The sequence below is a fragment of the Bacillus rossius genome, chromosome 10, assembly GCF_032445375.1.
Source record: "Bacillus rossius redtenbacheri isolate Brsri chromosome 10, Brsri_v3, whole genome shotgun sequence".
NCBI classification, from domain to species: domain Eukaryota; kingdom Metazoa; phylum Arthropoda; class Insecta; order Phasmatodea; family Bacillidae; genus Bacillus; species Bacillus rossius.
In genome coordinates, this window is record NC_086337.1 from 57,876,596 (window position 1) to 57,889,719 (window position 13,124).

General features: G+C 37.1%; 1 protein-coding gene across 1 annotated transcript in view; it reads left to right on the forward strand.

Annotated features, from left to right (window-relative positions):
* The window catches only part of LOC134536261 (zinc finger protein AEBP2), a 70,881-nt gene that overhangs the window by 39,853 nt on the left and 17,904 nt on the right, over positions 1-13,124 (forward strand). The window contains exons 3-4 of the mRNA XM_063375974.1: positions 3,419-3,523; positions 4,912-5,148. Coding sequence (XP_063232044.1) covers positions 3,419-3,523; positions 4,912-5,148 — 342 coding nt within the window. The remainder of the gene's footprint in view (positions 1-3,418; positions 3,524-4,911; positions 5,149-13,124) is intronic.

The window sequence follows — 13,124 nt, forward strand, 5'->3', positions numbered from 1 at the left end:
CACTTCTTTTTTTGGCAGACACATATTGTTTGGTGTGTCATTTTGCTTTTTCTAATATATAATTTACATAGAAAATCCTTTTCAATTATACCAAACACTATTAACTGTTTTTCACACAGTTTAAATCAGTTTCACTTGAGTCATCAATTAGTTAAATAAACCCGATAAATCTAAAATTTGTATTCAAACCTCTAGTCCGTGTTTTATTTTTTTGTTTGTTTTTCTAGTAGTTACGGGCCCGCCCAACAGATAGTGTGACATCTCGCACGGAATATGGTTGAGTTTCCACTGTAAGAGTGGCGCTTCTATGTCTTCCTCCTTGTTCTGTGAGAATGGAGGCTGGCTCTGTACGAGTCCATCCAGGGACTCCAAGGGAAGAGCTGGTGCAGAACAGGGAACAAGTAGTAAACTGGTAAAGACAGTGGTGTCCGAATAGTAATGCGTTCATAAACAAGGGAGTACTTGGAAAAGAAGCTAACTCGAGTAAGAATATAACGTTGAAAGAAGTTAAGATGCTTGCAGACAAACCGCGTAAAGGCACCAGGAAAGACGATAACCGAAGCAAGAAGATAAGAAAATTAAATAGAAGATAGGTTTAGCAAGTCAGTCAGAGAACAGGATGGTGCGGGATCTGAAAAAGCATAAGTCTAATGTTTCCACGACGTCTGAATAAAAAAAAATGATTTTCAAGAAAAAAATAAGATAGAAAAAATATTTTAAAGAATTAAAGTTAATGTATGATACAAATATTCAAGCCCAAGGATCAAATTTTTATCATAGAACTGAAACACAATATGAACCTCTCTCAGCCACCCGAATGAAAACCAAGTGAATTTAAGTTAAATGATATTCAAAAATTACAGACATGAAAATAAGGAACTGGCAATTTAAAAAATCCGTAATACGCACTCAACAGGAACAAGATCCAAGGGATGACCATTAAATAAATGCAAAGTAGACTGAAAGTAATTTGGAGGAGGAACCGGCCACCGTATCATCCCAGCATCTGTCTGGGTTGGACCGGCATCTTCTGGGGTGGTCCAGCATCTTCTGGGGTGGACCAGGAACGTATGGGTGAGACTATCATCTTCTCGGGTGGACCTGCATCGTTTTGGTGTGTATCAGCATCTTCTGGGGTGGACGAGCGACGTCTGGGCGAGACTATCATCTTCTCGGGTAGACCTGCATCGTTTCGGTGTGGATCAGCATCTTCTGGGATGAACCAGCATCTTCTGGGGTGGACCAGCATCTTCTAGGGTGGCCCGGTGGGCCCTGGTGGGCCCTAGCGGGACCTGGGGGCGGGGACTCGGACGCCTGGCGGGAACTGCAGGCGGCTTTCACCGCGGGAGTAAAAGTGTCGGCCACTGTGGGGAGGGGGAACGCGGCAGGAACACAACCGCAGCGAGAGAAAGAGAAGGTGCGAGAGACCGGGTTTGCTGCTCCCGCCACGGAGCTGCGAATAACGAACCCGTCGATAGAAAGTTGCCCCTCGCGCACGTGTGTGTGTGTGTGTGTGTGTAGGGGCTTTACGAATGAAGCCACTCGCCCGTTTGTTACTGCCGCCGACCAACAGGTTTGGCTCGTTATTTTTTTTTAACCTCAGAAGAGGCAGGGAGGCGTGTACAGGTATAGAATTACGACACCGAATAAAGATTTCCCTTGCGTGACATAACAGCGGACTGCCGGCTTTGCAGGCTCGCTGAAATGTGCGAGCTGTTCCGAAAACATTGGCCGACTAAGTTGGTGACGATGATGAAATGTCTGACGTCGACGCTGTTACGCCAGAACTCTTAGCAGGAACTGTTGATGAAACTATTTCAAACATACTTTTCATTGCCAAGAGGGAATTAAAACATAAGACCAACTACAACACCAGTGAGTCATTTTATTTTAATGGGGGGGGGGATTGATTCATATTTTATTTTTGGACATAAGCTACTGCTGATTACACTTTACGTCAAAGAGAAAACTTTATAATTCTTATGAATTTTTTTTACCATTATTGAGTTTTGCAAATGTCACTAAGTGTGACCGCATGTCCAAAAATAATATTTTAAGTTAAAACCCTCTGATATGTCACCTATAACATAAATCATGTGGATATGCAGAAATCTAACAATAATAATTTGAGGCTTCTATTGGAACACTCCTTATCTTTATTCTACGAGGGTCTTAATCAGATTGCCAAATGAAGAAGTGAGTGTTCTGGACGTTACAATTCCATGGCGCCCATTCTATCGAAGTGCACTTTTTTGACTCTCACTAAGATGTTTCCTTCAGTCAGGAAGTTGTTAAAAAATTTTAAAACACTTGTCATAATAAGTTTTCCGTTGCAAAAAAAGAAATACAATCTAATTATTTCTCAATAAGTACTTTTCTGTTTCTAACTGCACTTAAAATACTTAATTCATTTATGACTATCTTTTATTTTAACTATAATTATACCTTTTGGTTTTAAAATTAAAAATAGTTAGTACTAAAAAACATGGACGTAAGAAGTTAGGAATTGGGTGAGAACATGACGTGCTAGAAATAAATGACGACATGAAGACTATAGGATAACAAAACATTTGTGGTTACAGCCTAATAAATGCGTTTAATACTATTTCCTGGCTTATGAATAGTTATCTAGTTTGTATAAGAAATTCACATTATTAATTTTCGAACATTAGCCTTCACTCTGCTGTTATTTGTTTCGCTAACCAATGGTTAACCAGAGGTACAGCTGTGTAAAAATACATTAGGTGTTATCGATGAAATTATATTTTCGTTTTGTTAGTTTTTTGTCTCGTTTCAACTGTTGTGCTGATTTTTTTTTTGGGTTCAGTTTATCATTTGTGGTTTTTTTTCGTTCTCTTAGTCCATTTTTCTTTGTTTTTCTTTGTTTGTTGACCATATTCCTGTTTTGGAATATTATGTGGTGTATATATCCTGTTGACAACAGCAATTTTTTGCTTAGTTTGTGTTTTTTGTCTTTTGGATTTTTTGTAGTTTTCTTCTACGGACATACGTGTGCTCAGCAATGCCGTATGTCCAAAAGCTTACATCAAGACATTAGGTATTGTCAGGGGCGCAACAACAGGGTGGGGGGCAAGAGTATTTTGCCCCCCCCCCTCTGAAACCTTGAAGTGGGGGCAAACGGGGGCAAATAAAGTGCTGTGTAATCAGTTTTTAGATAATAAAACTGCTTAAATAGCACCATTTTCCACCTTGAAATACAAATTTTCCCGGGGGAGGACCCCAGGACCCCCCGCTTCAATAGAAGAGATCGATGATTCTTTGTAGAAAGGTATTATGCCCCCCCCCCCCCTTTGGAAATTTAGTTGTTGCGCCCCTGGGTGTTGTTGTGATTGTTTGGCGCACACCGCGCACGCGCGTGTGTCCAGCGGCAGCAAGGAGCGTGTGTCGCGTGTTGCAGGACGCGCTGGAAGGACTGCCCCTGGTCGAGACGGAGGACCAGGGGAGCACACGCGACAGGAGGACGCTGAACCTCATCAGGCAGTACTTCCCTGCGCTCGGCAGGGTAGGTGGCCGCCCCTGAGGGTCCTGCGACCCGCAACCCGCGACACAGCTGCGCCGCGCGGCTGCCTAGCCCGCCCCTTGTACCTCGTTCCGCCGAGCTGGCCAAAAAAAACTATCTTTCCCATCGGTCGTTGCATAAACTCACTTCCAATCAGACACGAGACATGAAAAAAATAAAAAAAATTGTGGTTTCTGGATCACTTATTCGACGAAAACTACTTACTTCCATCACTCAGTTACACTCTTACTTAAAAAAAATCTCAAGTATAAACACAAACTTTTTATTTGCCTTCAAATAAGAATCAGTAGTAAATGCTGGGCAAAAGAACGATTTAAAAAAAATACGTTTTTCGAATATTTTTTTATAATAAAAAGACTCACAAAACGCCCAAGTCATCCGACACCTTCCAAAAATATTCAAATAAAGAAAATTCAATTGAAGGAAACATAAGATATAAAAACTTTTTTGGGGTAAGCAAAGTGAAAATCAGATTTATATTAATATTAAATACCTTCTTTTTACAATTATTATAATTTATATAAATAGTTTCCCTTTATATACATTTGAAAAAATTTTGTTTTAAACATAAAGCAAAATACTTTTAATTTATCCATATCTATTTCTATAAATTAAAGAAAGATTTTCATATGGCAAAACTACTTAAAATTATTATATATTTTTTCTTTGCCTTTTTTTTGGTGGCCTTGTTATTTCATCATCCATCACAGTTAAAACATTTCACCAAGGCTATGACACTTCCAACAAATAGTCTTGTTAACTGTATTCAGGCTTTATAATGGTCCCATGGTGCTCAAAGATTCTTTGCTTCACCGACACAGGTGACTGGTTTCAGATAACCTCCCCCCCCCCCCAATTGTTCATATAAAGTTGGCGTATGACGGATTATCATGGTGAAATACGTCAATTATAAAACTCACACTTTCAATACCATCGCCCTCTCATCTGTGAAGAAGCTACAATATCACACACTTTTTCTTCTTCTTCAAAATACATTGTAGGAATGAACAATAGACCAAGTTGATTTAAAAACTGAAAAATCAAAATTAACTGTCGGCGCGATAATTGTTTGTTTTACAGAGGCTGTGAGAACGTGTGACGTGCACTCAGGGCGTGTGCGTCACACGCGATCTTCGGCCGTGTTCCGTTCGGCTCACGAGCGCAACTCAAGTCCCCGTTCAGAACCCGCTTCCGAGTTAAGACGACTATTGCGCGGTGGAGCTCGTAACGGAACACGGCCCCCCCTGCGATGTGATGTGTGCGCCAGCCCGCGAGACAGCGGTGCGCTGCGGGCTGGCCTACTCCGCGCGGCGGCAGGCGCGGGCGGGGAGATTGCAATGCCGTGTGCCCGTTTTTTCCCCCCCTTCTAGATAATCGATAGCAAAATACAAATGATAACGAGGTGGGTGTTCCGAGTGGTCGGCCGCGTGGTGCTGCGCGCCGGGATCTTGGGCGGCGGCGGTGGGGGCGGCGGGGGCGGCGGGGGCAACTCCTCCGGCTCCGGGGGCAGCCGCAGGGTGAGCATCGTGCTGCCCACCTTCCCCCCCTCGGAGGACGAGGACGAGGACGAGCAGGGCACCGAGGTGCCGGCCACTTCCACTGACGCGGTACTCGCCTCGCCTTGTACATACGTCACGCTGTCGCCCCTCCTCGCCCCTAACTCCTCTCCTCTCCTCGCCGAGATGAGTGCAAACACGTGCGTCAAGGCCGCGGCGCCTCTCCTCCGTGTCTGCGACGACCAGATCCAGGGTGCCTCCCATTTCGGGTCAAGATTTTATATTTACACCAATTACAGATAAACTTGTAGACTTTTATCAACTGTCTAACATTCACGAAATGAAAAAATATATATACAGCGCATACTTTTTTTGCATAATTAGCTGCCAAAGTTACCTACATTTTTAACTATTTTTGGGTTGTACAAATAAGGAGAATTTAATTTATTGCATAACTGAAACTTTTTTTAGGTTCGATTGCAATGCCACTGGCTACTTCAAGAAATGGTTTGAATTTCTTTCAGAAAAAAATATTAATTAATTTTACCTTGAATTTCAAAAATTATTAAAATTTGTTACGATTTTGACAGCCAAGAAACGTGAAATGAGTTTTTGTGATAGAAATGCGAACCATGTCATGAAGTAGCCAGTGGCATTGAAGTTAAACCCAAAAAGTTTCAGTTCTGCAATAAATTAAATTCTCCTTATCTGTACAACCCAAAAACGTTAAAAATGTAACTTTGGCAGCTAATTATTCAAAATGTATGCGCTGTATAAAATTTTCATTTCGTGAGAGTTAAACAATTGAAAAGGTCTAAAAGTTGATAAGTGATTAATATAAATGTAAAATCATGATCTGAAATGGGAGTCACACCCTTAAACATCACACTTAGTTTCCACTTCCCAAGTCTTGAAAACTGTGTTTGCTTGACGAGTTATTGAATATTTCGTTAACAATACTGTAATTCAGTAACAGTAAATCAAAGATTATTTTTGTCAGTTTACTAATTCCCCTGTTTTGGTTTCAGTGAGTTTTCTTTGTAAATTTAAAGTAAATATTTTTTTTTAAAAAAAACAGAGTGTGTTAGTGGTAAGATTGAAAGGGTGGCTTACAAAAAACTTTTTTTTACCTTGCATTTAGGAATCTCTACACACATCGGGATCCCAAACTCTGAAAACACTCGAACTAATGTTAGCGCTTCAACCAACTGCGCTGCGTGGGTATGCTTGTAAGGGCTCAAAGCAAGGACCAGGAAGCAGGAATACCTACAAGTACTCGATCTCGCAATACGTCCTTGGTTACAACTGGTATCGATTAACTACATAGCCAATCCAGGGTTAGGTCAAAGATGAGAAATAACTCTAAGAGTGTAATGGACTACAAATCGCTCGATGATCACAAATGGCGTAATTTCCTCGTGTTCCTGCTCTCAAACTGAGAATCCCTAAAATATCCTTTGGGTTTTTTATCACCCAATGGCAGTTCCAACTGCTCACATATAAAATATGTTATTACATGTTTGTCATTCGTGTTTTACAAAAAAAAATTTCTTGCCAGTGATATTCTTCAAAGAAACGCGTTATCTGTAATGAGCCATACTTACACTTTCTGCATAAAATTAAACTACGTTATTAATATCAAATGGCGTATGTATCGAGTACAGCAATGCAATTTATATTTTAAAGTAACAGTTACCATCAACACATATTTTTACAAATTTTGCTGACAGTATTTTTAATAAGTCACGATGAAATTTTAAGTAACCTTTAATTTTCGTATGAAAAAAAAACATTTTTTATAGAACATTAGATTTACCATTCAGAAAAGTGTTTATTCTTCAATGTATAACAAATAACTTTGATAAATGTTTGCACTCATTTTGGCCTTGTCTGTTATGTGTATATATTTCCATCACCTGTTGTATGTAAATAATCAGTAGCTGTTCAAACAATGCATTAGCTTCTCAATTCACAACTATATCCCAACATTAGTGTAACTTACAAAACTTCTTCACAGTCAGCCGAATATAGTTATAATACTGTCTGAATCAATTAACAATGGCTTAAAGAAAACAAGTTTGGATCATTTCCCCAGTGTTTTGTTTGACTAATCCATTACCAAGTTTCTTCGAGAAATAACTTACATCGTAGTCTCCAAGAAATAGTTTACACGTTTCTTGTAATTTCCAATAACGTCACTAAAGAATATCTAGAAAATGGCTTTTACTTTTTGCATGGAAGCATTATTAAGTATACCCATATTTGATTCCAGTTAAAAATAAAAATGGCATGATACTATTATTAAAAGAACTAAGTCTTTCACTCCCATAAAAACAAGTTGAAACCAAGTTGAGTGACATTTATAGTATTTATAGTATATACATGCCAATAAAAGTGAAATCCCTGCGGATGTACGAAGTCTCCCATATGATCAGATGTCACAATAAATTTTACTTTAAAATGTTCACAGAGTCTGTTCTGATTGAAAGATTTGCCGAGAGAAAACTTACAGGCATCACAAAGAGGTAGTAGTAAATTGTATACAAGGTTTCTCTAATCTCAGAGGCAACTTTCTTTCTCGCGTTAACCTTTACTTCTCTTTTTTATCTAAATGGCAACACGTATGAGAAGTTATACTCTTTTGTCATTCAGAAATCATTTTTCATTACTAATATTTCTTATTACCACTAGTAGAAAAATATGACTACTTTTAAAAAAATGCATAAATTAATGAACTAATGACCATTGAAGAACAATCTGTGAATATTTCAACCAAAAAATTTACTTAAGTTTTCTCATATTTAGGTGCTTGTATTATGTTTGTGAAAGTTGTGTGGTGGTGTTTTAATTCTATGCTTGTTATTAATGTAGCTTGGTGGTTTTATCATGTGCTTTTAAGTAAAATACAACTAAAACTTAAACCCACTTATCGTTAATACTGCACATAAACAATTACATTCCAATTAGTAAATTTTTATAGAACTCGTAAATAAAGTTTTCTGAAAATCAAAGACAATTATCGTACCCTTGCATGTGCACATATGGTTTTAAAGAAATTCCGACAAATACGGGGATATAAGATCTGTACATGGTGTATAGTAAATACGCGTAGTAAATACATGCAGAGTATCGCGGACAGTTCTTGTGTTCCCGCAAACATGTATTGCGTATGTCGACGTCAATATTTTATGACGTATTACAAATCAACATAATCTTATTGTAACTGGAGTAATTTTAAGTAAGGAGTTTGACATTTAAATCGTTAAATATTAAGTGAATACTTTTTGTTTCGTTTTTAAATTCTTACTTTCCTTTGATATTTAATATAAAATTACTTTTTAAAAAAAATTGTATCTCAAATACTAAATCAATTTCATCTGATATTCAAAGTTAATACAGTTTGTAGTTTAATACTAACTGTAAATATTTGATTTATTAAATATTTTTTATAATTTATAATTAATTTTAAAAATGTTTTTTTAACTTATTACGTGTTTACTAGAATTTTTTCAGAAAAAAATTAAAAGTCCGATATTTTGGAATGTGCTAACGTAACCTTTAAATTTTCTGATTTTTTAAGTGTTTAAATTGTTTTAAACTCTTCAAAAGTCTTTGAACTAAGATTAATTAACAACATTTAAACAAAAGAAGATAGTTGTTTTTATTAATTTAAGAATTAATAATGGCTTATTAATATATAATTGTTAGATAAAACTTAGTTTGCTCTGTACATATAAACATAAAGACAATCATTTATAATTTAAGTAAAATTCATAACCCTTAATATGCAATTATTTAACTATTGAAAGCAGTGTATAACTATGATTATTAGCTTCTCTTTAGTAAAAGCAGGAAAACAAAAATGGATGTTTTTAGATGGGACCATTAGTTTGTGACCAACATATTGTCACGTGCACCTAGCCGGTGCCACCGCCATTTCTGTCACGATCCACCTTCAGAGGGGGGGCGAGCATCGTAGCTCTTTACATAGAAACAACTCGCTTGGCATCAACTAGTCTTAACTTCATAAAATACTTTACTGTACCTAGGATCATAGGTTCGTCATCCCGTACAGGATGTCTGGTGAGAGCTGAACTAAGGAGATTTTGCAAAATAACATAATACTTAATTAAAATTATTTTATTCTTAAAGTCAAATACTCAACATCATTTTAAAGAACATTTAAATAGCGGGATTACAATTTAAAACAATAATCTCTTTACTTCCTTAACGATTGAACGACCTTACAAGAGAGAGAATGAGAGAACTTCACTAAACACTTCCCTAGTCCTTCCGAATACCTCAAATCATAATTAATACTTAAAATTAAAACAAAGATAAGTCCATACTCACATTTTCCGAAAAGCCTTTCTTGATCGATTACTTTAAAAAAAATAACGTAGGGGCCTCTCCTGCCCTTGAAATCCCGAACGAACATTACATTTTAAAAACTATGACGCGTGACCCCTGACGAGGGCCATAGCCTCCGCCCGAAAGCTTGACGACTACATTATGACCTAACTTAAATTAAACGACTCGTGGCCTCTGGCGTCGACCATAGCTTCCGCCCGAAAGCTTGAATTCCTACATCACGAACGAACTAACAACTCGTGACCACAGGTGAGACGCATAGCCTCCGCCTGAGTGAGCCTGAATTCCTACATCACGAACGAACTAACAACTCGTGACCACAGGTGAGACGCATAGCCTCCGCCTGAGTGAGCCCCGAGTCACCACTCACTTGCGCTTAAATTCGCGCGCCCTGCCGCGCCTACCATAACAAAAGCTCGTTATTGAAGTCAAATTTACTAAACAACTAACTAGAACACCTGGGAAGACTACCCCCCCTCTACCCCAATGTGCAGGCCACACCGCGCGGCTTGTTACGACAGCGCGCCCCAGTAACTGCGGCCCGTGGCTGCGCCAGCGCGCGGCCAAACAAACAAACAAAATTCTGCAAGCCCGCAGCGCGCCGCGCCGGCCCCGTGCCCCAATTACATGGTCACGCCACTTGCGCTGACGAGTGAACAGAGCAGCCAGCCCAGAGTCCCGTCAGTAAAGTCCCTAAATTTGATTTCAACAACCCTGCAAAATTTCAACCCGCGACATAACCCTCCCCTCACAGAGCTCGAGCCCCATCGAGCTACCTCAAAATTACAAATTGTCTTTTTCCATTAAACCATAACTATAAATTCCTCATTTCACAAAAATAATAATTTTCTTAGTTCCTTGCTGTCTGAACATACATCTAGATTCTGCATAAGATTTATTTTAAAACAACAAGTATTCATAAAATTAAATGTAAAACTTTTATCTGGTTTGTTCTCACAGGAACCTTCAGAGGCTCGAGTTCTCAATTCTAAAAAAATTGTTCTGTTAGTGAAGCTCTCTTTACAAATTAAATTACTGTTCTTAGTTTCTCAGTATTCGTTAAACAATGTGCAAATTCTTGATAATTATTATTATTTTTTTTTTTCGGTTTCCGTTTATTACCATACTTCTTTCGTTCTTCAAAAAAAATTAAGTGTCCTTACAGTGTTTCAATTAATTAAACTCTTATCTCGTGAAGGTTGGTGCAACTCCTCGAAGTCAGTGTTGTCGAGAAGAGTAGCTCCCTGGGCTGGCCATCAGCAAACACCACTCAACTCCAACAGCTACTGGACTGGCTTCCAGGGCAGCTCACAACTTCTCCCCACATCTGCTTCGGAGTTGTGCCATCCTCATCACGAACAGATTACAATTCTGAAACATCATCAACAGGCATTACCATCACGCCTGACAAATACAAAACTAACTACTAAACTGCAATCGATGGGCAAGGATGCAAACACACAAAAAAATAAAATTAATTAATTCAACTGCTAACATAAAGTATCCCACCCTTAGCATAATCTAATCAGGCAAATAATTTGATAGGAAAAACTTAAGGAAGGGAAACATGACCTCCAATGATTTTCCCTAACTCTTGAGTCTTGATCTTCTCTATACAGCAAATAGTCCCCACGAAGTAACTGGGTTGAAGGTCAGTTCACATGACCCACCCATAACCTCTTCTACTCTTCTTTTCTTCTGGGGGCAACCACAATGCCCACCAATCTCTCTCCATGGTGCCGAACCAGCTATCCCATGAGAGTAAACAACGTAGTCAATAGAAGCGCAGAGGGGAAACACCAATCTCTGGCTTGTCGAGTCATAAAACTGCTTTATCTTCTTCTTCTTCTGAGTAAAAATATCTGACTAACCTTGCTTCTATTCTTCCAAACAGTAAAAGTTCATCAGGTATCTTCATGAAAGAAACATTCTAACTAATAATTCTTCATTTTTCTTCTTCTTTATTTCTGTTAGTTGTAATAGAAGGCCATGTTAGGGAGGTTATAGGGAAAAAGAGTGGCCAATTCCCACCCCATCACCCACCTAGATCATGACTAATTAACTTTTAAACTTTCTATTTCAAACAAATAAAAAAAAACATTTTTTTTTTATTCAAACTTTTAAACTATAATTACTTTTACTTCATAACCTCAAAAGCTAATCAATAATTCTAAATGAAATTGTGATTTACTGCATCCTTGTTCCATCCGATCTGTTTGTTTATAACCTTTCTTGTAAAGTATAAAATTTTCAAACATTACTAATTCAAAAAAAAATTAAATTCTGGTGTCCTTTGAGTTACAATTAACTTTACTATTTCTTAGCTTGAAATAATTTAAGTTTTCAGAACTATTTCATTGTCTAATTCACAACACTTAAAAATCAACTCAAAACAACAAATCATCAAAATCAATAAGATCATCTGACCTACCTATCAGTACTGTGAACTTGAACTGTTCGTACACATTTATAATAAGCTATTGTATTTAAATTCCAACCTAAATAAGGTTTAAAAAAAACTACTAATCCCTCTGTAAATTAAGAAAATTAACTTTAAAAATTAAACTTAAGGTATTAGTTCTTTTTGACAGCTACCACAACTCACTAGTTCCATTACATTACTATAACCTAAAAAGTTCTGTAAATAATGTTTATAACAAAAAAAAACTCCAGTTACTGTCTTCCATAAAAAAAAATAAAACTTTACATGACCTTATTAATCTCCACTTGTAAGTCCATGGCTGCCAGCTTTCTCTTCTCTTGAATCTTCAGTCTTGGCTCTTGTTTCAGTGATCTTGTATCTTGTCTCTCGAACTCTTGTCATCTTGTAAACTGGACTGCTGCTCAGCTCATCTTAAGGAATCTGTAACAGTTTCAAAAATACATGTTAATTTAAATTACATAATTCCTGTTCTTTGGTCCTAAAAAAAAATTGTATTATTAGTACACATTACCCTGAAACAACATTATTATTCATTGTTTATTACTTAAAAAAAATGCTTTACCATAAAATCCTTTTTTGTTCTTTTCATTAGGCCTATTTATTTTCCTTCTTCTTAATTAAATTCTGCTTCAAATGTTAATCCTAACTTAAGACCTACCATCTATTTATTATTCATTACCTACATTATTTATGTTACCCTAAAATTCCCATAAGTTTCTAATACTTCCTATCAAAGACATTCTCTCTAAAAAAAAATTTACTTGTGACTCTTAACTTAACAAACTTAAAAAAAACTTTTACACTAGACTTAACTTATTATTCATTCTTAGTTACTAAATTTCTATTTGTAAACTTTAGTACTTACAAACAAAAACTGCCTATTTCTCTCTACCTCTTAATCTCTTTCAATTATTACAATAATAATGTTACCTTGCATCTTTAAACTTTCTTCTTTTCAATTAAATTAGACATCTCATAACAATAAAAATTCTGCCTATACTCTTCTTATGGGTGTACAAACCAACAACAAAATTTCAAATTCTCAAGTTTCCTTATATTTAAATTATGCAATACAAATAACCTCTGTGGTGCCTGTACCCTTTTAGGCCTACCACCTTCTCCTCTCACAGCATGACAACTCTTATTCCTCGGGGTCTGTATTCACTGTTACAAATCAAATATCTCAAAAAAATTAAAAACAAATTTATTATTTTAAGAAAACAAAAATTTACATTGACTTTACTATGGAGCCTGGAACTCTTAATGTCTCACA